This window comes from Zalophus californianus, chromosome 5 (assembly GCF_009762305.2).
Source record: "Zalophus californianus isolate mZalCal1 chromosome 5, mZalCal1.pri.v2, whole genome shotgun sequence".
NCBI classification, from domain to species: Eukaryota; Metazoa; Chordata; class Mammalia; order Carnivora; family Otariidae; genus Zalophus; species Zalophus californianus.
The window spans coordinates 21,037,779-21,062,610 of NC_045599.1; the positions used below are offsets into that span (position 1 = coordinate 21,037,779).

At 38.9% G+C, this 24,832-nt stretch overlaps 1 protein-coding gene across 1 annotated transcript in view; it reads left to right on the plus strand.

The window, feature by feature from the left end:
- The window catches only part of LMNB1 (lamin B1), a 52,845-nt gene that overhangs the window by 10,340 nt on the left and 17,673 nt on the right, over positions 1–24,832 (plus strand). Inside the window, exons 2-5 of the mRNA XM_027606705.2 lie at positions 16,022–16,178; positions 16,807–16,932; positions 19,791–19,961; positions 21,375–21,500. Of these exons, the coding sequence (XP_027462506.1) occupies positions 16,022–16,178; positions 16,807–16,932; positions 19,791–19,961; positions 21,375–21,500 (580 nt within the window). The remainder of the gene's footprint in view (positions 1–16,021; positions 16,179–16,806; positions 16,933–19,790; positions 19,962–21,374; positions 21,501–24,832) is intronic.

Genomic DNA, 24,832 nt, shown 5'->3' on the forward strand with positions numbered 1-24,832 from the left:
GCCAGGCACGGTGCTAGAGGCTTCGTGGACACTGTCTTTTAAGCCTTATGATAACCCTGTTTGATGAGTGAGGAAACTTGAGGTACAGAGAACTTAGATAAATGGAGCTAGAATAAGTCCTAGTTCTGTCTTCTAGCATTGCTAGAGAGTTTTTACGTGGATCATTTCAATTTTTTTTAAAGTAAGCTCTGTGCTCAACATGGGGCTTGAACTCATGACCTGGAGATCGAGAGTCATGTGCTGCACCAACTGAGACAGCCAGGTGCCTCCTGTGCCATTTCATGTAATCCCTACATCAGTGCTGTTCTGTGGGTTTACCAACCTGAAGCAGGCTCACCACGCACTGTCATTGTATTGGGATTTGAACACTTATATGGGACAGTTGATTTTCAGGTCTGTTTGGTTACTTTTGCAAATGGTACTGGATGTGCATTTTTCTCAGTGATAGTTCATAGTCCCCAAGAGGTAATTTTGGATTTGTCAGTAGAGTGCAGAAATGGAAACAGCTGTTTGAAATAATAATGGAGGGCTTCACTTGCTAATAAGGAAAGGGTGGAGATGGATTTACCTTCTTTCTTAAAAAGCTACTTTCTTTCTTTACTCTCTGCCTTAATAGTAATTTTAAGAGGAATTAAAAGCTCTAAGTCTTTAATACTCATGAAACAATGATTTTTTAAAATTTAAATTTAAAAGTTTTTTTTTTTTTTTGAGAAATGTTCTTTTCATTTTTTATTCAGCACACATTTGTGGAATGGTACTATATACCAGGCCTTGACCCAGATACTGGGAATAGATGGGACACTCAGTCCTTGTTATCAAGTTGCTTATAGTCTTGTGGGCAAGGAGGAACACAAACACTGTGCTATTGTGATAACATAAATGCAGGACGTTAGTACAGTGTAATAAGTGTTATGATGGTAGGTATCCACATGGTGCTGTGGAGGAAAAGACTACCACCTAAGGCAAACTTGGAGCCTTTTGAAGTTTTGAAAGACATCCCAAGGGGACTGGGGAGGCACTGAAGTCTGAGCTAAGTGTTGGGAGCTAAGTAAGTACGACTTGGCTGGAAAACATTAGGAGAGGGTGTTTTCCTGAATGGCAAGTAGTTTCATCTAACTAGAGCAATATGTATGTATGTATGTGGTAGAGAACAGTTGAATTTTAAGAAATGAGGAGCCTCAAGAAAAAGGTGACATAAATGGATGAATGGTCTGGCCATTCTGTGGAGGAAACAAAGAGTAGAGGTAAAACATCCGTAAGGACACTTGGGAAGTTATGAGGTGGCCCCTGAATTCAGGTAGGCAGTGGGAAAGGACAGAAAGTGCAATTAGGAGATGCTAAGCCTGGGAGATTGGGGAGAAGAGTCTAGAGTGACTCTGCTTCTCTGCATGGTTTCCTGGGGAAAGTGTTGCTCTTAGAGCTTGATGGATAAGGAACTGGTTTAGAGGACCTACTCAGGGTTAGTGGTGAATTAGTGTTGTTTGTTGGACTTCTAGGTGGAGGTGTTGGCTGGCAATCTAGAGTACTTTCCTGGAGCTCTGAGAAGAGACTTTGATTGGAGGTATAGTTTTAGGAGCATGGGTGATATTTGCGGATAAAGACAAAAGAGAAGGGGGCAAAGACATGGAAAACATCTACATGGGAGGCCTAGGTAGAGAAAGGAAAAACCCACACTGGAGATGGTAAGTAACAGAGAAGTAGAACAAGGTTGCGTCATAGGACAAGGAGATTTAAGAAGGAATGCTAGTGTAGTTTTGGTATGATAAGGCCTGAAAGTATCTATTAACTTCGGTGGCTGGAAGGTTATTGTTGACTGTGAGTGCCTAATGCTAGTAAAGGGAGGTAGGATCAAAGGAAGTGGGGTAATTAAGGAAGGAGTGGGAAGAAAGAGACTGTGAGATCCCTTGTACAAGAATGTTGGCTCTGAAGAGGAGACATTCTTACAGGTTTATTCAAAGTAGATTCTCAGTTGAACTTTGTATCATAAAACATCGGGTAGGGGACCAGAGCACTTATCCCTCTGATAATGCACTTCACCACTTTTGCTTAAAACACTTCAGTAGCTTCTAGGATAAAGACTAATCCCTCAGTATTACCTAATTGCAGGGTGATCAAATAGAGATACTGGTATGTGTGAAAGAGGAAGCCATAAATTATGCTAGGACAACTGGCATGAATGGAAATTGTCCTGGGCAAACGGACATATTGGTCATCCTGCCTCAAAGTTCTTCCCTGAATGAGCTGGCTCCTTTCTGATTCCAGCTTCATCTCTCATCATACTTGGTCTTGCTCTCTCCCCTCACTGTGAGTCCTTTATTCAACCCTGTTTACCGTGCTCCCTCTTAATAGCAACTTCGCAAAAGAGCTTTCCTTTGTCTGGACTTCTCTCATCCTTGGGTTAACTTCTCATCTCTCGGATGTCCACTGTACCCATTTTTTAGGGAAGTCTTCCCTGACTATCAGATGTTTTTAATATGAGCCTTGAAAAACAAACTAACCAACCTAGGACTACCCAGCAGTGTTTAGGTGTGTACATAATTAACAGTTCTCCCAAGGCTTCTCATGAAAAAAGGTTACCTTCATTTATTTTCACTGCTCATTTGGTATTTATTTCTGTGTCTAAATGACATTACTGACTTTGTGCTATGGAAGATGGGGAATTGAATTCTTTATTCTATTATCCATAATATATTTTCTTCCTGTTATCCTCCTAGTACATTACATTTTAGTTTAGATTGGTTTAGATCAGTTTTTGTTTTTTTTTTTAAGTATTAAGTCAGTGTTTTGCTACAAATTCTTCTTTAACACCAGGTAGCTCAAATGTGACTTTTAAATACAGAAATGATATTATCGTAATTGCAGGTTGTACTGATTTATATATGACTTTAGTAAAGGGGAACAAGAATATCAGGAGTAGAGTTCAGAGGTAAAGAAAGTCTTCAGTTCCACTTTCAACTCTATTTTGTTATTTTATTTTATTTTAAAGATTTTTTTATTTATTCATTTGAAAGAGAGGGGGCATGAGTGAGACGATGGGGGGAGGGGAGGGGCACAGGAGAGGGAGAAGCAGACTCCCCACGGAGCAGGGAGCCTGACGCAGGGCTCCATCCCAGGACCCAGGGACCATGACCTGAGCCGAAGGCAGACGCTTAATGGACTGAGCCACCCAGGCGCCCCTTACTATTTTTTTATTTTTTAATTGAAGTATGCTTGACGTACAATCTTACATTAGTTTCAGGTGCATGACATAGTGATTTCACAGTTCTGTACATAATGCTGTGTTCACTACAAGTGTAGCTACCATCCGTTACTGCATAACTCTATTTTAATACCATTGTACAACTCTGTTAGAGTACCAGTGCTGTATTCCCTGTACTGTACCTTTCATCTCTGACTCATCCGTTCCGTGACTGGAAGCCTGTATCCCCTTTCCCCTCAGCCATTTATCCACCCCCACCCCGTGCCCCACCCCTCTGGCAACCTTCAGTTTGTTCTCTATATTTATGGGTCTGTTTCTGCTTTTCAGCTTTATTTTAAGAAAATCAAAAGTGAGTGCCTGCTCCTGGGGCTCCCTCTCCCAGAGAGGTGCGTTCCCTTTGCCTTTCTAGTTGGTGGTCTGCTCAGAGCTCTACGTCTGTCTCTGTTGTCTCAGTTCCTGCAAGCCAGCGTGCCTGCTTCTGTGCATTTATGAGCATCTCTCGAGGTAGTTGTAGCCACACTACGCTCCTTACCAGGGTTGTCCAAGTCATCTCCTGAGGTACTAATTATTAATTATTGATGTTATCGCTGGTGTTCTGGCTAGAAAACTGCATAGGTTTTGAGAGGGTTGTTCCAACTTTATTTTTCCATTCGATCCGTTACTCTAGTGTCTGTAGATGTTAAGAGTTTTCAGGAACGCATGTGTCTATTGTGTTATGGCAGCCATGCCTGTGTGTGCTATGAACATAATCTCCAATAGAACTCCTTAGAGTTCCGTCCTTAGTTTTTCTTCCCTGTACCCAACCTTTTGATTACCTAGGAAGATAACATTTTTTCCCCACTTAGTTTTGTCTAATTTATGTAGAAAGACTTGGTACTGTAAAAACATCAAGTCATTTGGAATCACTTTTTTTTTGTTCTGTTTTGTTTCTAATTTTATGTTACTGAAGAAATATCATTCAGAGCCTTGTGTGCTTCTCTAGGCTAGTTGTGTTGCCTGAACATGGATAGTTTGAATATAGAATTCTAAGTTGTAAAGGATATTTCCTAAGGATTTTGAAACCATGCTTTATAGTTTTCTAGCTTTTGTTGTAGCTAAGAAGTACTAATGAGTGAAAAATTAGAAAGCTTGTAGCATCTTTTCTTTTTTTTGGTCCAATTCTGAAATTTTCTTTTTTTTTTTTTTTAAGATGTATTTATTTGGGCACCTGGGTGGCTCAGTTGGTTAAGTGTCTGCCTTTGGCTAAGGTCATGATCTCAGGGTCCTGGGATCAAGTCCCCCTGTTGGGCTCCCTGCTTAGTGGGGAGTCTGCTTCTCCCTCTCCCTGTGCCCCTCCTCCCCCGCTCGTATTCTCTCTCAAATAAATAAAATTTGTATTCACTTATTTATTAGAGAGAGAGCATGCACAAGCAGGGGGGAGGGGCACAGGGAGAGGGAGAGAGAATCTCCAAGTAGACTTGGCACCCAGTGTGGAGCTGGATGCAGGGCTCAATCTCATGACTCCGAGATCATGACCTGTGCAGAAACCAAGAATTGGACACTTAACTGACTTTACCACCCAGGTGCCTCCAGTTCGGAAATTTCTTAAGGATGTTTCTTGGTGTGGATCTCTTTTTCTTCCATTTTGCTGGTCACATGGTGGTAGTTTTCAGTCTGGAAATTCATGTCCTTCGGTCCCTGGCAACTTTAAAAAATTATTTTATTCATGATTTTCTCCTATTTTATTACTGTCTGAGACTCTTGTTATTTAGATGTTGGGCTTCTTAAATTGATTCTTTAGTGTTCTTATTTAAAAAAATTTTTTCTCGGGGCGCCTGGGTGGCTCAGTCGTTAAGCGTCTGCCTTCGGCTCAGGTCATGATCTCAGGGTCCTGGGATCGAGCCCCGCATCGGGCTCCCTGCTCGGCGGGAAGCCTGCTTCTCCCTCTCCCACACCCCCTGCTTGTGTTCCCTCTCTCGCTGTGTCTCTCTCTGTCAAATAAATAAAATCTTTAAAAAAAATAAAAAATAAAAAAATTTTTTCTCTCCTGGATGTTCTCAATTTTATCTTCCAGTTTTTGCTGCCCTGTTAAAAATTTTTCATAGCTTCTTTGTACTCTCTTGATGTTTCTTTATATTGTGTTGATCTTGTTTAAATTTCATGGATGCAGTACTTCCTCTTACCTTTTCAGAAGTCTTTATTTCCTTCCCAGTTCCTTTGTGCTCCAAGTTAATTTCTTTTTCTATTTATTTAGGTCTTTGCATGTGTCAGTGCAGGGAATGGAAACCACTAGATATCTTAAGCAGAGAAGAAAACGATACGGGATGCAGGTGCTTAGAAAAAATTATTAGAAGGGGTAGAGGTGCTGGAATGATGCCTGGAATGCTATAGATTTTGGGAGCTTTTATGTCTGAGGCCACCAGTGGAGCCACTGAATTAAAAAAAAAAAGTGTATGGCTACAACTCAGGACCAGGCAGCTGCCTCTGCGGTTGCAACAGATACTTGCCTCATGACACCCAGCAAACTGGAGAATGGACATTGGACCACTCCCTTGGAGAAACTTCAGACCACAGAAGTGTCACATAGCAGTGACCCTCAGGAGTATAGGTGCAAAAATTCCCAAAACGAAATAGTAGCAAACCAAACCTACCACCTTGTAAAAGGACTACATTCTATCACCAGGCGGGTTATATCTTGGGAATGCAGGGTTGGTTCAGTCTGTGAGAGTCAGTACTGCAGTAAACCATATTAATAGAATAAAGGGCAACAACCATCTCAATAGATGCATAAAAAACATATGACAAAGTATACTCTTCTTTCATGATAAAAATATTCAAATGAGGGATAAAAGGAAGCTTCTTAACCTGATGAAGAGTATCTATAAAAAATTTATGGCTAATATCATACTTAATGGTAAAGACTGGCTGCTTTCTTCCTAATATCAGGAGCAAGACAAGGATGCCCAATCACACCACTTAGCATTCAACATTGTACTGGAGGTTCTAGCCGGGGCAGTTAGGCAAGAAAAAGAAATAAAAGGGGGCGCCTAGGTGGCTCAGTCGTTGGGCGTCTGCCTTCGGCTCAGGTCATGATCCTGGGGTCCTGGGATCGAGTCCCACATTGGGCTCCTTGCTCAGCAGGGAGCCTGCTTCTCCCTCTGCCACTCCCTGCCGTTCTGCCTACTTGTGATTCCTCTCTCTGTGTGTCAAATAAATAAATAAAATCTTTAAAAAAAAAAGGAAAGAAAGAAAGAAAAAGAAATAAAGGCATCCAGACTAGGAAAAGAAGTGGTAAAACTATCTGCAGATGTCATGATTTCATAGGAAATCCTCAGGGATCTAAAAAAACAAAAACAAAACTTCTTCGATATCACTTACAGATGCATTAGAGTACCTAATTTTTCTCCAAAATCCTACCTGCAAGAAATTCTGGAAAATGGCATTTTTAGCTTTCCAGTTTCGGAAAGCAGAACTGGGAGGGTGGAATGGACATTGGGTGAGTTAATCCACAGTGAAGAGTTTTTCTCAGATGTTTGATGACTGTTGGATGTACCTTTATATTCAGGAATGGCTGTCAGAATCTGATGGAAAGCCATGTGCATGAGTGGGGCTTCTTGACCAAGCTTCACTGTGGGTGCAATGGCAGGATTATTTCATTGCGAACCCGCACTGTCAGTGTTTTTGTCTTTATGGGGTTTAGCTGCCCAGCTTACTGTAAGCTCAGGGAGGTTGAGAGGAGATATCAGCATCTGTACAAGTCCTCCGAGTTCCCCTATTTTTGGGTGTGTCATGTAACTGCCCTAAGATTCTGCTTACTTTCCTTAGAGAGTAAACCTTTCATCTTTTGCCATGGTGGATGAGGGTCTTTTGGCCCAGGAGCATGGAATGGAGTAGTTGTCTGCTTCTTAATAGATTTTCAGCTAGTTCTACTTAAGAGTTACCAAGGTATCTCTTGTTATCAACAGTATCTGTAGTATAAAGTAGGTTACTTCTCAGGTATCCCTGTTTCTGGCTTAGGATTCAGCGCTCTTGTGTTGGCCAAGCTCATTTTCACTCATTCATCCATGTTCAGCTTCCGCAATTTTGTCATTTCCTCTTTACTTTTTTCATTATGGATTTGTGCCTTCGCTGTTTTAGTTGGGTTTCTAGAAGGGGTAATAATGGAGTTGTGTTTAATGTGACATTTTTATCCAGAAGTTATATCACGTACTCTTGCAGCACTCTGTACTTTCTTCTTTTTCCTAGCACTCGTTGAGAAAGTTGCTGACAAATTTAATGTGTTAAGATAATTCTTTATGATTGATTTCCTTATGAGAGTGGAATCTCTTTGTGGATGGGGTTAGTGTCTGACTTTGTTTCCTTTTGTATCAGTACATTTTTCTAGCACTCTCTAGGCTCTGCTAAGATAATTATTGACTTAGTAATTACCATTTTTGTAGGAGGCTATTTTCCTATGAGATTGGGTTGCATGAAACCCATGGAGGAGCAGTAAAATAACTAATCATACTGTTAATTTCTAACTCATTATTCTGGCTTAATTTTCTTTGAAGTATTGATTACCTCTTCCATATATTAGTTTGTTTATTGTGTGCCTCTACCCACCAGAAAGTACCTTCCGTAAAAGCAGGGACACCCAGCATTCAAAATTAACATGCCTTTTATTATCTAGCCATGGTCCAGACTTTAAAAAAAAACAAAAAAACTTCAGTTTCAATTTTGTTCACTGCTGGTTTCTAAGCCCCCCAGATCAATGGTCTGGCACAGAGTTGTGGTTATCGGTTGTTTTTTTCCCCTAATAAGTCATTTTTTATTAGGATTTAAGCTCTAAGCGTGCCCTGTAAGCAAGCACAGAGGTAACTATATATACGAATCTGTTTTGTTCAAATAAATGGTTCTGTGGTCCATTTTAAGTCTTATTTAGTATTTTTCCTCATTATAATCTGATTTCATTTAGGGTTTGCCTGATTCTGATTAGGTTGTTGTAATTTGTTGACTGCTCAGTATATTGAATGAGTAGCAGAATTTTTTACCACCAGAAATTATCCATTGCAGCTTTTGAGTTTGTGCAAAAGCATCTTAGTCTTTTTACTAGTGCCAGAGGAGACCCTTGTTAGTAGAAATTGTGATCATAGGACTTTCTAGAAATTTTGTGTGTTACATTTATTTTAATTGCAGGGAAATTCATTAAATTTCCTTAGTAAAAATTTTGTGGATCACATTCCTTTTTCCTTTGAAAGGGAAGATACTTTGGGGACAGAATTGAAGCTGGTGAATGAATGTTGGAGCAGATGCACATTTAATATGCATTTTGCATCCATTATTATGAAATAGTTTAGTTTTAAGACAGAAAGAAGGTTTGTGTTTGGGCTTAATAATCTAACCTTAAATTCAAAGTGAAGTTTATTTATTTATTTTTTTAAAGTGTGGACCATGGCTAGATAATAAAAGGCATGTTAATTTTGAATGCTGGGTGTGAAGAGAGCCTCAGAAGCTGGATTGATCGTCACTGGAATAATTGCTCTAGTGTTGAGTGGTGTTGAGCTGCCACCAGACAGCTGTTCAGAAGAACCTTATCGGACCTTGAAGCACAGAGTTCAGACAGCTGGGTCTGATCGCCTCGGCTCTCCACATAGAGTGGGTCTCTGCAGAGGGATTTAAAAATCCCTTGTTTTGTGGTTATGATTAGAAATAACAGTTTCATATAGAGTGATTTCTGTTGTGTTATCTGATTGCAGGTGAAGAACTAAATGGCTTTTCCCTTTCACTGCCTATAATTTATTTGTTTTTTCTAAATAAGAATGTTATTTATTTCATACTGAAATGAAATGTTAGTGCTGAGTTAAGAAAGGCAGCTAGACAAAGAAAGGGTGTTGTTGGCATGGGGTTCTTGTGTTCCTTTTTCATTTTTCTTTATCGTCTCCTTTCCATCTAGGATATTACAATATGTACATTAGGGAAAAGTCTCAATCTGTATTTGTTGAGTGTCTATTCTTTTATAAGATGAACCTGACAATGTATAATAAGCTTCTAACAATTGCTAGGAAGTGATCTAAACAAGCAGAGGGTTGCATAGTATTTTGCTATAGAATATTACGAGTGGAATTTAAAACTGACTCGAGAGCGGTGTTTGGTTTCCTTAAGTTGTTCTTTTGCCTAACATGTTAAAGCAGTAATAAGAAACCCCACATACTTGTATTTCTATTTTTGATCTCTAGAAACATGAATATTCCTTTGTCTAGTTATTTTTTTTCAAATTTACAGCTTTTAAAATTCTATATTCTTAAGTCTATCAGTATTATAACTTGGATGGATTTCTCTAAGAACACACCTTTCCAACAGATTTTATTAGGCATTTATTGAACTCTTGTCTGCTCTTTGATATATACAGTATAATAATTGGTGAATTTCATGGAAACGACATTTACTATCCAGAAACGACTTTTATATACCTTTTTCTTAGGTCATTATTAGACCAACTAAGAGGTCATCTATAATTTAGGTCTTTTATTTTGAATTGCTTAATGTAACTCTTTGTACTTCTATTTCTGTAATATTTCAATCAAGGAGCAAGGACAAAATTACTTGAGAAAATACTGAAAATGATGGCAGTTGTGAAAGAAGGAAACCAAACCCAAGCATGTGATAGATAGTTCCTGTCCTGAAAATGAACACAGATGCTTTGTAGGTGATACAGAGAAGCTGAGCTCCAGGATTTCTTCTGTAGTTATGCTATTGGCCAATCTAGACAGTTCATTCAGCTGAGCATTTGTGATATAAACTGACCTGTGTGACCAATGAAACGTTAACAGAAGGGCAGTAATTTGCCATTACTTAATTAAACTATTTTGTAATAAGTTTCAGATTATGTTCCAAGTATGTGTCCCTCTAAGTTTACTTTTTGATTTCTGTTCCATACTAGTTACTTGTTCCCTGTTTAAGTGGCTCATCAGTTTTTTTCAAGTGTTTCTACAATAACAATATACTTATTCATTTTTAAGTAGTTACTGTCATATGCTTACTAGGTCTTGAGTGATTTTCTCTGTGTTATGTATATGTAGTATGACTTTATTTAAAATGTGCTCTGGGGCGCCTGGGTGGCTCAGTTGGTTAAGCATCTGACGCCTTCCACTCAGGTCTTGATCCTGGGGTTGTGGTATCAGCCGGGTATCGTGCTCCCTGCTCAGCGGGCAGCCTGCTTCTCCCTCTGTCTTTGCCACTCTCTTGCTTTCTCTCAAATAAATAAATAAATAAATAAATAATAAAATCTTAATAAAATAAAATATGCTCTACATTTATTACCTAGTAATGATGTGTTTCCCCTAAGAGCTACATTGAGCATTCATTTTCTTTTTTTTTAAATTTTTTATTGTTATGTTAATCACCATACATTACATCATTAGTTCTTGATGTAGTGTTCTATGATTCATTGTTTGTGCATAACACCCAGTGCTCCACGCAGAACGTGCCCTCCTTAATACCCATCACCAGGCTAACTCATCCCCCCACCCCCCTCCCCTCTAGAACCCTCAGTTTGTTTTTCAGAGTCCATCGTCTCTCATGGTTCGTCTCCCCCTCCGACTTACTCCCCTTCATTCTTCCCCTCCTGCTATCTTCTTCCTTTTCTTTTTTCTTAACATATCTGAGCATTCATTTTCTAGTGGTTCTGTAATCGAGTACATTTTTGCATCTCCCATTTCTTTATTGGTGGGGCTTGTCGGCGTTGGGTACACTTAGGCAAATGAAGGATACTCAAGGAATAGGAGACTTGTCCAAATGGAAGAGGTAGTGCAGATATCTAAGCAAGTTCCAGCACTGAGTTCCAGAGCCAGGTAGTTCAGTGCAGAACCCAGGCTTGAAATTATAATCCTTAAGACAAGTCAAGGTCAAAGAGGTGGTAGGCTGGAATACCAAGATGGAGAAAGCAGTGAAGTACAGGGTGTTGCTGGTTGTAGGGAGTGGTCAGGAGTAGTTCAGAAAGTGGCAATTAAGCAGTTGTATTTAGGTTAGCCCTGTAGGCCTCAGGAGGTTCTAGGGATGGGTCCCAAAGGATAGTGGTACTAGGTTCTTTTGAGAAAGTACATCCATGTTCTATCCTCCAAGTTATGGCTGTTACTCTTGAGTCACTACTATAGAATGTTAACAGAAATGTAAGTATATCCTCTCACACTGATTATTTTTTTAATGGTCAGATATTTGGGGGCGCCTGGGTGGCTTAGTCGTTAAGCGTCTGCCTTCGGCTCAGGTCATGATCCTGGGGTCCTGGGATCGAGCCCCGCATCCGGCTCCTTGCTCTGTGGGGAGCCTGCTTGTCCCTCTTCCACTCCCCCTGCCTGTGTTCCCTCTCTCGCTGTGTCTCTCTCTGTCAAATAAATAAATAAAATCTTTATAAAAAATATAATGGTCAGATATTTGATTAGATCTGGTTACTTATTACTGGTGAAATTCAAATTTTCTTGAAATGAAAGCTAATTATTTTTATTAAGGGAGGCAATTCTCGATTAGAATGGAGTGTCAGTTACATTTTATAAAAGTTTTCTTGGTCGCATTTGGGGTTTCAGTTCTTCTGTAAGCATCTACTGTAAATGGGTATGTTTTCTGACTTACGTTCAGCAGTGTGAATATTTCTAGCGTTAGATTCACATGGTGAATAAAAATGAAAACACAGGTCTCTTTATCTGGAGGTGTGGGAATAGCTTAGGGTAGGTCAGCAACACTGAGCAAATCCAGTTAAGAAATACTGTCCAAGAAAAATGCCACCAACCCCTTAAGTGATAACTTCTGATAACTTTGGATTCCTAAGTTGCGCTTTCTTCCAGGGCATCGTCAAATGTGACTCTGTGCTTAGGTGGCGGCTGCAGCCAATTAATGTGTTGTGTATGTTTTAGGATGTCATTTCTGCAGGTGTCTGTACTTTGACCAAGTGCTGATAATTAGATCAAGACTTCCTGTGTCATATGTAATGAATGAACAATAATAATACAGTTAGAAAACTGTGACAAGGTTATGTAACTTTCTGCACGGCCCCCAGGTGTCCTTGGTATTGGCAACTTATGTGCCATATAAAACTCATTGATTCATAGCTTATCAGATGGAGACTTGTGTGTAGTCTTAATTTTTTTATGGTAATTGGTAAGGTGATAAGGAGGGCATCTAGGTATGTGAATTTTAGAGATTATAGAAGTATCACAGTTATTTTTTTTCCTCTAGAAAAAACATATTTTATATAGCATAAAAAAGTGGAGTAACTTTCTGGGGAGTGTATGGGGGAATTTCTTCTAAGAATTTCCAAAATAGGGCACCTGGGTGGCTTAAGCCGGTTAAGCATCTGGCTTTGGCTCAGGTCATAATCCCAGGGCGGGGAGTCTGCTTCTCCCTCTGTCTGACGCTCCCCCTGCTTGTGCTCTCTCTCTCTGACAAATAAATAAATAAAATCTTAAAAAAAAAAAACAAAAAACCCCCCAAAAAACCAATTTCCAAAATAGTCATTGTCTACAGGTTGTCTCTGTGGGAGATCGAGGATAGTAATACATGGTCCTTGCCCTGAAACAGTTCTGTCACTTGAGGTAGCTCAGTACATCCGCAAACGTGGGTTTGTATGAAAAGTGTAAGAGAAGTATGTGCAAGGTGCAGAGGTAGTAATGTAACTGTCTTCCTCTTCCTTCCCCTCTGGAGCCAGAGCACATAAAGTTAGCTTTCGTTTGCAATTTTAAGGACATTTTCAACTTCTGATTTCTATCTGCCTACTTTGTTTGCTGTGTGATGTGAAAGAGCTTTAAGAAAGAATTTATAATAGAATAACTTATATTTTTACAGATTAACAGTTGCATAAGCAACTAAGCACTTGACATCAAGTTTCAACTGGTACCATTGGGTGGCTCAAGGTACCATAAATTAATAGCATATCCTACTCTCATTCCCTTTACTCCATCACTTCTTGGTCTTTTTTTTTTTTTTTAAGTAGACTCCATGACCACTGTGGGGCTTAAATCCATTACCCTGATACCAGGAGTCGGTTGCTCTACCGACTAAGCCAGCCAGGCACCCCCACCACTCCTTGGTCGTATTTGGTCTTGATTGTTGTTGTTGAAGAAATAACCATGTTCTAGTTATGTAGGTGCACCCTCTTAATTTTGGCTTCTTGTATTTCCTCTCTTCTTCAAGATGTTGCATGGTATCTTTCGCTTGTGTTGTAACATTCTGAATTTTGAAATGTGCATGTTTTATTATCCATTAAATCAGTGATACCAAATAGAATATGCAATAGCCTCTAAAATTGATGTGGTTTTTAAAAAATTCTGTATCCTTCCTGGTGGGCTGTTTGGTTTCTGGGAAGCACAGGTTGACCTTCTTGCCAGGAGGTACCACATTTGGAAGCACCACATTATGATCTGAGATTTAAATATTGGAAAGTGGTGTAGTAGAATTTTTTTTTTAAGGTTTTATTTATTTATTTGACAGAAAGACAGCCAGAGAGTGCACACAAGCAGGGGGAGTGGGAGAGGGAGAAGCAGGCTTCCCACAGAGCAGGGAGTCCGATGCGGGGCTCGATCCCAGGATCCTGGGATCATGACCTGAGCTGAAGGCAGACGCTTAACGACTGAGCCACCCAGGTGCCCCTAGTAGAATTTTTTGTACTTAACTTTTGTTAAGTAATTTTAAGCCAGTAGCTTTTGTGAATATTGTGTAGTACTCTGTGAAATATGATTTTGTTTTAAATCATATGTTTTATGACATGTATTCCTGCCCAGCTCTGCTCATTTATGTAGTGGGACAAAATTGTTCCTCACAAGCATTGATTCTGTTCTAATGAGTTCCCAGCCTTAGAAGCCAGCCCTTGTATGAACTGGACATTTTTGTTATAAATTAATGACTCTATGGGATTGCCTTTTTTTTTTTAACAGCTCATTTCTCCCCTCCTCCTAAACCATCTCCAGTGAAAGGATGCCATCTTGTGGTTTTGAAAAATACAGGATTTAAGAAAAAAAAATGACTGATAGGACTGCTGAGATTTTATGTATATAGTTGTTTTATGATGCCAAAACGAGTAAGAGATGAATACTATTAATTCTTCTCTTTAAATTATATGTGCTCATCCTTTGGACAGTATTTTTCTTCATTTTATTTGGATAGTAAAAGATTATTTTGAAAATTCCTGTTAACTGAGAGTTCCTCTTCTAGTGCATTCTCAATCATCAGTTGTAGAAATGCTCTTCTACAATAGCAGTTTTAATTAAGAATTGTTACTGAGATTTTTGGTATTAAGGCTCTCCCAGTGCCACTAACTAATGATAACAATTGTTTGGAATGAAAAAAATACTGTCCTTTAAACAATTATTTGTTTAAAGAATTATTTGACAAAATATATCCAAAGGAAACTTCATTCTATAGTATAGAACTACATTTAATAAAAAGTGATATTTTATTTTTGTTTGTTTATTTAAAGATTTATTTACTTGAGAGAGCTCGCATGCACAGGTTGGGGGAGGGGCAGAGGGCGAGAGAAAGAATTTCCAGCAGACTCCCTGCTAAGTGCAGAGCTCAGCACAGGGCTCCATCTCCCAACCCTGAGATCATGACCTGAGCCGAATCGGATGCTTAACTGACTGAGTCACCCAGAGGCCCCCAAAAGTGGTATTTTAGAAGACAAAGAAACCTCAATTCAAACCTCATTTTTGTAGTTAATAGTATAAACAAATGATTTTTCCTCAAGATATTAGGAAGGCCCTTATTTGTAAGTTAGAGAAATCTTAAAATAACTTCTTATGTAAGAAATAGAATGTATTTTGCAAGCTTGGGATCAGTGAGTTCTTATGTAATATTAAGGGAGCTTATATAAAATAAAACAGAAACAGACTCAAATACAGAGAACAAATATGGTTGCCAGAGGGGTTCTGGTTGGGTACAATACGCGAAGGAGATTAAGAGGTACAAACTTCCGGCTGTAGATAAGTCACGGGATATAAAGTACAGTAGAGGGAATATGCTCAATGATACTGTAATACCTTTGTAGGGTGACAAATGCTAACTGCATTTATCATGGTAATAACCATCTTGTAAATGTATATAAATGTCAGATTGCTAATATAATACTGTATATGAACTACAAGTAATTCTACACGATAGAAGTCTACATTCTAATACAAAGAAGAATACTAAATTATTCAAGAATTTCTACATGATATATCAAGTCATAAAATTGCTTTTTAAAATAGCTTCATTTTCACTTATTTAATCTCATTTTGTATCTTGATTTATGTCTCCTGTACATCTTGGTTTATAACATTGTATTTTAAAATAATAAATTTCCATTTCTTCCTAAACATTTCTTACTGAAACATGTAGTGAGTATCTCTTTATAGAACCAAGAAGGGCATATGTTCTTACTCAGAGACCACCAGAATTTTGGAACATTGGCCCAGTAGACATCTTTGATCTAGATTCATTAGTAATCATGAAAGGGCCCCTGGGTGGCTCAGATGGTTAAGCGTCTGCCTTCGGCTCAGGTCATGATCCCAGAGTCCTGGGATCGAGTCCCGCATCGGGCTCCCTGCTCCTTGGGAGCCTGCTTCTCCCTCTGCCTCTCTCTCTCTCTCTCTCTCTCTCTCTCTCTCTCATAAATAAATAAATAAAATCTTTAGGGAAAAAAAAGGGAAATCATTGAAGGATAAAGTTGTTATCCACCAAAACTCTAGATTTAATGCTCCCGAATTGCTCCTGTAATTTTAGATTATGGTAGCCTTTATTTAAACTACATCTTCTTTTGTTTCCCCTTCGGCAGGGAGGGAGAAGGCTTCAAGTCAGGGGTATAATTTGATGTCTTGCACTTTTTCAAATGTCTTACAGTTATGCTAAGAAAGAATCAGATCTTAATGGAGCCCAGATGAAGCTTCGAGAATATGAAGCCGCACTGAATTCTAAAGATGCAGCTCTGGCCACTGCACTTGGTGACAAAAAAAGTTTAGAGGGAGATTTGGAGGATCTGAAGGATCAGATTTCCCAGGTAAGGCAAACTCTGGTATTGAGCCGTGTTGGGAGGTTAATTGCCCCATCTAACTGGGTTGATTGATTTGATTTTTGAATTAATTTTAAAATTTTTTATTTAAAAAAATTTTTAAATTTTTTATAGCTTCCCTGAAGGGTAGTTTTGAGGCAGTAACATGCAAAGCATCTTCACCTCTCAGTCATTTTATCTGGGTCATGCAGATCTTACTGCTGCTCTTCTTCCTTTCTCTTGTGTTTATGCTCATTCTGTCTTCCTCTCAAAACCTATTTCTTTACTGTACCAAAATGTAAGAAAAGAAAGGAAAAGAAAAAGTCATACCATTGCTCTACATACAGGAAAAAATGAAAGTGGTAGCTAAAATCCTTGGTGGGTCTTTTTTCATTACCTGTTGCCATTTACCAGATCTGAGAGATGTTTTTGTGTGGCACTCTTGGTGGGACCAGCATTTGGACACACAGTTCTGTGATAAAGGTTGTAATAAGAGACTCTCTTACACTGATAAAAGAAACAAGATAAAAGATACCGAAATTTTAATTCTTGATTTGATTCTTTCCATAGGTGTCTCTTAAATTCATTACTAAATAACTGGTATGTGATTTTTATCAATTCTTTCTCCGTGTATTAGTTGGAAGCCTCCTTAGCTGCTGCCAAAAAACAGTTAGCAGATGAAACTTTACTTAAAGTGGATTTAGAGAATCGCTGTCAGAGCCTTACTGAGGACCTGGAGTTCCGTAAAAACATGTATGAGGAGGTAACTATATAATTTTATTTTTTTAAGGAGTGGAGGGATCTTAAATGCTTTGTTATAACTATGTATGTAAAAACTGGAAGAAATTTTATAGGTAAATTATTCAAGGTACTGCTGCTAAAAGGTTGTATACAAGAACTCAGGCTCTTATAATAAACAGATATGATTTCACTTTAATTCCTAAGGGCTTGGTCATAGCACTTAATTACTCTCAACCTGCTTGAGCATTTGTATTAGTTGTCTATTGCTGCCTAATAAATTACTCTAAAATTTACCAACTTAAAACCACAAGTCTTTATTATCTCACAATTTCTGAAGGTCAGGAATCTGAGAGCTGCCTAACTGCATGGATATGTTTTAGGGTCTCTCATGAGGTTGCAGTCAGGCTTTCAACCTGGACTGGAGGAACTGCCTCTGAGCTCATTCACAGATTGTTGGTATGAAGAACCAATTCATCGTAGGCTTCTCCATGGGGCTGCTCATGATACGGCTTTCCTGAAGAAAGAGTGATGAGAGAGAGAGAACACAAGACAGAAGCTTCATTACCTTCTCTAACCTTTTTTTTTTTTTAAGATTTTATTTATTTATTTGAGAGAGAATGAGATAAGAGAGCATGAGAGGGGGGAGGGTCAGAGGGAGAAGCAGACCCCCCGCTGAGCAGGGAGCCCGATGCGGGACTCAATCCCGGGACTCCAGGATCATGACCTGAGCCGAAGGCAGTCGCTTGACCACCTGAGCCACCCAGGCCCCCTTCTCTAACTTTCTAACCCCAGAAGGGATGTACTGGCACTCGCTGTCACAGACCAGCCGTGATGCACTGTGGGAGGGGATTCTATGAGGGCGTGGCTGTCAGGAGGGAGCCATCATTGGGGGCCACCTTGAAGGCAGGCTGCCCACAGCATTTCTAGTTACATATGTATATTTTAAAATATCATTCACACGCCTTAGCCTCTGTGGTCAAGCCTTGGCAGGTAGCAGCTGTTGCCAAAAAACAAGTAATAAAATTGAAAAACGGGGAATGTATATTTTCTCAAGATTGAAGAGGATTGGAATTAACCCAGGGTATGGAACCTGCAGTTAAATACTTAAATGATTTTAGAAGTAATATAATTTTGAAAACAGCAACTAACAATGATTTTAAAAATGGGGAATTATTATAGAACTTAACATTTTTTTTTGTTAATTGGTGAAAAAAATAAAGTAGAAATTTGACTTTTTATAACTACATGCTATTAAAACATGTAGGTATTGGGGCATAGTGCACTCACTGGACAAACAGACTTTGGACAACTCTCGAGTCATTTATTTAAAAATGAAATAACCAATACCTGCTCTTTTCTCTTGGAGGAGTAGTGATGATCAAAGTGAAATATTTTGTGCAGAAGTTTCTTGAAGTGTAGTGAATGCTATCACATAATTGTTAACTACAGTTTTGCTTTATAAATGGAGACATTTTTATATTAAGTTGATTTACATTTTTGTTTTGTTTTGATAAAATTGCCTGTGATATATATCATTACTTAGTTTTTATGCTGTGTGTGGACTCCTATATCTTTAAACCAAGTGTAGGGTATTTTTTTGTTTGCAAGTCACTGATTCTATATAAAGTAATAAAAATGGCACCAGCAAAAAGTAATTGAGTATTTTTAGGTTGCGTAGCATCTTTGAATATTTTGGTGTTTGCCTTTTTGAGAATGAACTTAAAATATTCCTTTTTTTTTTTTTAACATAGAGGATATGATTCTCGTCAATAAATATACTTCAATTCCTTAATATGAACAGTTAAGGGGGTGAGAAAGAGGAAGAAGAAAAACAGGAAGAGGAGGAAAGGAGGTAGACAAAGGGCAAAATCATTAGTAGGTGCTTAGTATTTGTTGAAATAAACCTTTTATTTGCATGATTTACATGTCGTTTGCTTCATTAAATATCTGTGAGCCCTGGGAGGTTAGTAACAGAACTGGAATTTGAACGCTGGTTTTTGGATTCTGTCAAGTGCATTTTCCTCTGCAGTGAGCAGTTAAAAGAAAGATGAAGGAATGCCTAGGGAGCCATATGCAGGAAGACGCAGAAACAAACATCAGTGGGTTATATCCCCCTCTTGTGGGCTCTTTAATTATTGCCCATTAAAGACATGCATTTTCAGAGCTAGAATCTGGAATGGAAATTTTACTCTTGGACTTGTGTTCCTAGCCATTTTAGTTTTGGGTAGTTTCTTAAAACATAAATTGAAGGATTATGCCTACTATTTCTGTTCTTTAATAGTGAATGGTCATATGTACTTAAGAGAGTAAAGTAATATTGGTAATAAGTTTTCATATCAATTGATATTGATACCTTAGCACCAGCTGTTAAAATACTGCACATAAATTAGCTTGCTCTGCCTATTGCATCTTAGTATGTTTAAGAAAATAGTTTTATTAAGCTTAAATCTTCTAGTTAGTTGTCCTGAGTGGCAAGTTTAACTTTTCATGGGCATTTTTTCCAGAGACATCCTTAGGATCATTATTACACCAGTTTAGAAAAATGATGACTGTTCAGTGTACATAGTTATCCATGATTTCATGGGTACTTCTGTAAGGCTTCCAGGCCATTTCTTGTCTTGAGAGAAATACATAGCTATGCCACTGATAAGAAACATAAAAATCTTAGGGCTTTAGGTGCTACCCCTGCTTCTGTCATTGGTTCCATCTCAAAAATCTTCTCATTTGAAAACAAAGGCAAAAATTGGTCTGTTCACATGCCTGCTCTAGGACAGACCCGGGGAGGTGAGTTAGAACACTTCAAATGGCCCTGATGTCATGCAGACTTGTATCAGGGCAGCCACGGTAGGTAACTTGGTTTTCTGTTATTTTTCCCCCCAGGAGATCAATGAGACCAGAAGGAAGCATGAAACCCGCTTGGTAGAGGTGGATTCTGGACGTCAGATTGAGTACGAGTACAAGCTGGCTCAGGCCCTGCATGAGATGCGAGAACAGCACGATGCCCAAGTGAAGCTGTACAAGGAGGAGCTAGAGCAGACTTACCATGCCAAAGTGAGTGGTCTCCCTGAGCGCCGGGAACCCTTCCCGCGCTCACCCGCAAGAGTGTGACTTGGTGTCCACTTGCTTCCAGTTTTCTTTAATGAGTTCGCCTAGAGTCTCTGAAAATAGAAAATGGACTTTAAAAAAATTTTCTGTAAAGTAAATGTTACTAGAAATTATTCAAAGAAAGTAGGGTTATTTCACTCTTATCAGAGGTAAGGGTTTCCCTTTTTGTCCGATTGGTCGCTGTGCCATGTCACAGTAGTTAAACCCAAGCCTCTGAAAACACTTCTCTTGCCATGGCACGTTGTAGTCGCGCTGTCCCGCACACCCAGTTAGTGGTGGGTGCCAGACCGCGCCTCATCTGACTCCCGTGGTGTCATTGCACAAAGCTTGTGAGCACCACACTTCAGGCTTTTTTGAACAGAGGCCAAGTGGGAAGTCTCTGATATTTCTTCCTCTGCCACTTTGTTCATTTAAAATATATTCTAGGGACTTCCCACGTGTGTACATGCAGATCATGCAAAAATCTAACACCAACGAGTACAGGCTTTCCTAGTAAACGATTTTATCCCAGTGTGTTAAATGTGACATGATTTGATTAAAAAGAGTTTATCAGTGGAAGACTTAGAAAAATTAAGGTCATAGAGGTGTTGAAAATACTTTCTATTGAATGGCCTCAGACTGTTGATGTTGTGTTTAATCTTAACATTTTATGAATTAATTGGCTAGTGAAAGGGAGAGATCTTTGAAATCCTACCCTGAATTATCTAACACTTACTTAGTGCTAGGCATTGTGCTGGGCAGTGAAGGAGCTAAAGTCTAAGGGAGGATTGGTCAGTCACATAGCCTGGCCCCACAGAGAGCCAACAAATGTGCCTCGGACACATGCAGAATGGAATGTTAGGGGCATTTGGAGAATTAGGATGTTTCTATCTAAGGGGCTATTTTTTGCTCTGGAAAGAAGTGTTTCTATTTGGTGGGACATAATCTAAAATCTAACAGTACTTTCTGTTTTTGGCTTTATCTTCTGTAATTAGATTTGGTGGGTTAGAGATACGTGATGTTTATTTTCCTACAGACGTCACCCACAATTAAGTTGCTCCTACCCCTTCTCCTTAGTTGCAGAATTATCTGACACGTTAGAGATATAATGGGTGCAATATTTAAGTCATAAACTTTGGAGAAAGACCCAGGTGTAGTACCATTGTTAAGCTCATGTATTGGGATTTGAGCCTCAAGTCAGAAAGACTTTAAAAGAGAATCTGTACCACGTCAGCAAACTTCATGATGCTTTTCCTGTTTCATCATCCAGTTACCAGCAGGGCTTAGGTTTGAGATGAAATGCCTTGAAATGAATCACACTTCCTTATTCATTTGTTTGAAGTCACTAGATAAGACTGACTATTGGTTTGTTTCTTTTAGCTGGAGAACGCCAGGCTGTCATCAGAGATGAATACTTCGACTGTCAACAGTGCCCGGGAAGAACTGATGGAAAGTCGTATGAGAATTGAGAGCCTTTCATCTCAGCTTTCAAATCTACAGAAGGAGGTAAGTAATAAGCCTCTTCCTCTAGAAAGAGTCTAAGTTGCAAGTGAAGGCCACCTTCCTCACTGTCGTCTCCCTGCTTTGCTCTGCCTGGTGTGCTTTGCTCTGCCTGATGTCACTTTTCAGAGAGCACAGTATTTTCCTGCACTCTGGTTGCCCAGTATTTTCCCAATGTTTTCAGGTTGCGTTGCATAAATGTTCTCTGAGCGCAACTGTTATTCCTAAATTAATAGATTACCCAGAGCTCAGGAGGTTAACATGCTGGCTTATTTCTGGGGCTTACCCCTGGACCCAGATTTCCTGACCCATCTTGCAGCCTCATCTGCAAACGGCGCTGTTCCTGACGTACTCCTTTTTCATCACATTGGGAAACCATAATAAGAAAAACATGCAAAAATTCTTTGTGAGTGGTAAATGCTTTGCTATTCTAGACAAATTCTCTTAGTGTTTGAACTCCTTACTAGTCAGGGTCATGGGAAGGTAGCATTAATTGCATATTAAGAATTTAGTAACTACTTCGGTCATCGGTACACCCGAGTGACAAATGATTGCATCGCTGGATGTGCCGACCGAGTGCCTGTGAGTATTTGATGGCACAGTCTAGGTGCAGCTTGGGCAGATGTGGACGCTGCTTAAAATCGGTTTCAGTCTAATGGTAGTGTTGATGTGGACACAAAGTACACAGACACCACCTAAGTACTCAGAAGGCTTTCCTAATCTACTGCTCACCTTAATTACTTGGGAAGAATCTCCAGCTTCCTTTTCCCTTGAGGGAGATTTTTGTTGTTCTAAATTTTCTGTGTAAGAATAAATTTTACTGTTGGATTCTATTGGCTAGTATTTTGTTGAGAATTTTTGCATCCATTTCATCAGGGATGTTGGTCCGTAATTCTCCTTTTTGTTGGGGTCTTTGTCTGATTTGGGGATCAAGGTAATTCTGGCTTCATAAAATGAGTTTGGAAGTTTTCCTTCCATTTCTATTTTTTGGAACAGTTTCAGAAGAATAGAATTCCCCTGGGAAGCCATCTGGCCCTGGCCTCTTTGTTGGGAGATTTTTGATTACTGCCTCAATTTCCTTAGTGGTTATGGGTCTGTTCAGCTTTTCTATTTCTTCCTGGTTCAGTTTTGGTAGTTTATACATCTCTAGGAATGCATTCATTTCTTCCAGATTATTTTATTTGCTGGAATATCGTTGCTCATAATATGTTCTTATAATTGTTCATATTTCTTTGGTGTTGGTTGTGATCTCTCCTCTTTATTCATGATTTTATTTATTTGGGTCATTTTTCTTTTTGAATGGAGCACTGGGTGTTATCTGCAAACAATGAATCATGGAACACTACGTTAAAAAGTAATGATGTAATGTATGGTGATTAACATAACATAATAAAATAAGCTCTTTTTTTTATTTTTGGTAAAATGTTTTTCTGATTATAAAACTGAAGATAGTGTAGGAATTTAGAAAACAAGGCAGACAGTGAAGTGCATAAAAATAGGGTAATGTAAACAAAATTAAAATAGAAGCTTTTATATTGCCTATCACGTGTACTTTATTATTTGTAATATAATTTAAAAGATTATTTTAGATGTATTTTGTCCTGATAGTATTTTGAAGTTTTCATATAGCACTAGAGCTGGGAAGGATCTTTGGAGTTCACTTAGGCACAGACCTAGGTGAGTATAATTACTTGCCGAGAAGCTGCAGGTTGATAGATGGGTTTCTCTCTTACCTGCCAGTTTTTCCCTTTACCCCTCACTCTCTTCAAAGATCATCTTTTTTCTATTGCACCTTTCTAAAAAAGAGGCACCTGTGTTCTTACTCTGAGTTGACATTTACTGTTCTTCTCCATTTAATAAATCATACTCTAGTTATCTCCTTTCCTTCAATTTCCCGTGTCCCTACTTTTTTTTTTCTTTTTATTTTTTTTGGCTGCTGCATATTCCCCTTGATGATGCGAGGTGTAGAGGTTTTACAGACTGGGGTGGGGGGGTGGCGGGGGGCGGTCTGAGTCTTGCCTGCAGTTAGATAGTGAGAGGCTGGGAAACTCGGTAGCCACGTTCCCTGACTCAGGTTCAGGGCTGTTTCCCTGTTGGCTTGTAGGTTCTCTTCCCATCCTTGCAAGTTTTTCTGATTAACTTCTGGTTAGTGGTATTTAAGCGATGTTAGGCGGGGCCTTGGGGGTTTCCAGGAGCTAAGACCTTATGAAATAGGAGAAGCACCTTCTTCAGCCAGAGTAGTTTTAAATTTCCCTATCTTTGGGGAGCTGGGGGGAGGGGGGTGTCCTTTCCTCTATTCATTACTGATACCAGATTTTATGATAAATAATATATCTTGAGGAGTATCTTCATTAGTTGATAAACTTCAGCCTCTTAGATCATGAAAAAGAAAAAAGCCACCCCTCTCGATATTACCCGATTGTGTATCTTAATAGCATTTGGTGTTGGGTCATACCAGCTTCATCATGCTGCCTCTTAGGACATACAGTTTCCTTTTGGTTATGTGACTCACATTAGTGAAGTACTTCTTCAACTTTATTTAAAATAGACATAACCTTGGGGCACCTGGCTGGCTCAGTCGGTAGAGTGTGTGACTCTTGATCTCAGGGTTGGAAGTTCGAGCCCCATGTTCGGTATAGAGTTTACTTTAAAAATAAAAAAAAAATCTTAAAAATAAATAAGTAAAAAATTAAAAAAAATAAAATTGGCGTAGTCTTTAAAATGCTGACTCCAGAAAACATTTTTTAATAATATAGAGATGGTAGCAGTATAATGTTTTGGAGTTAGGAATTTCATATATTGCTTATAGCATTTCTGTTATTTCTGTCTGGCCAAATTAATTGGTTGGTCACAGTCTGTTTGGCTTGCAGAAGATTCTTCACAGGCACTTTGAAAGCACCTCTGAGTTTTGTTTTTCTAACACCCAAACTGGAAACTTCTATTGTAGCTAGACCATAATAAACTAGTACAATTATGTTACTTACTATAAAATAAGAAAACCAGGACTATCAAGTCAGTTATAAGATACTTCAGAGTGAGAGGTAGGATCTTACAGATAACTAGTTAGACCTCTTCATTTTTCAGGTGTGACACTGGCTTAGTGAGGTTAGTTACAGTCTTCCCAGAGTCTCAGAGGTACTTGTTGGCAGACTCAGGAAGAAGGGTCTAGGTCTGTCTCTCACGTCCTGTTCTTTGTATTTTCGCTACATAACAGGTGTATTGAATGTACTGAAAATACAGTTCAGATATTTCTAAATGAGTCACAGTAACTTTAAAACTTTTTTTATACCTAAATTTTGTTTTTCTCCACTTTCAGAACTCTTTAACGTCAGAGGTAG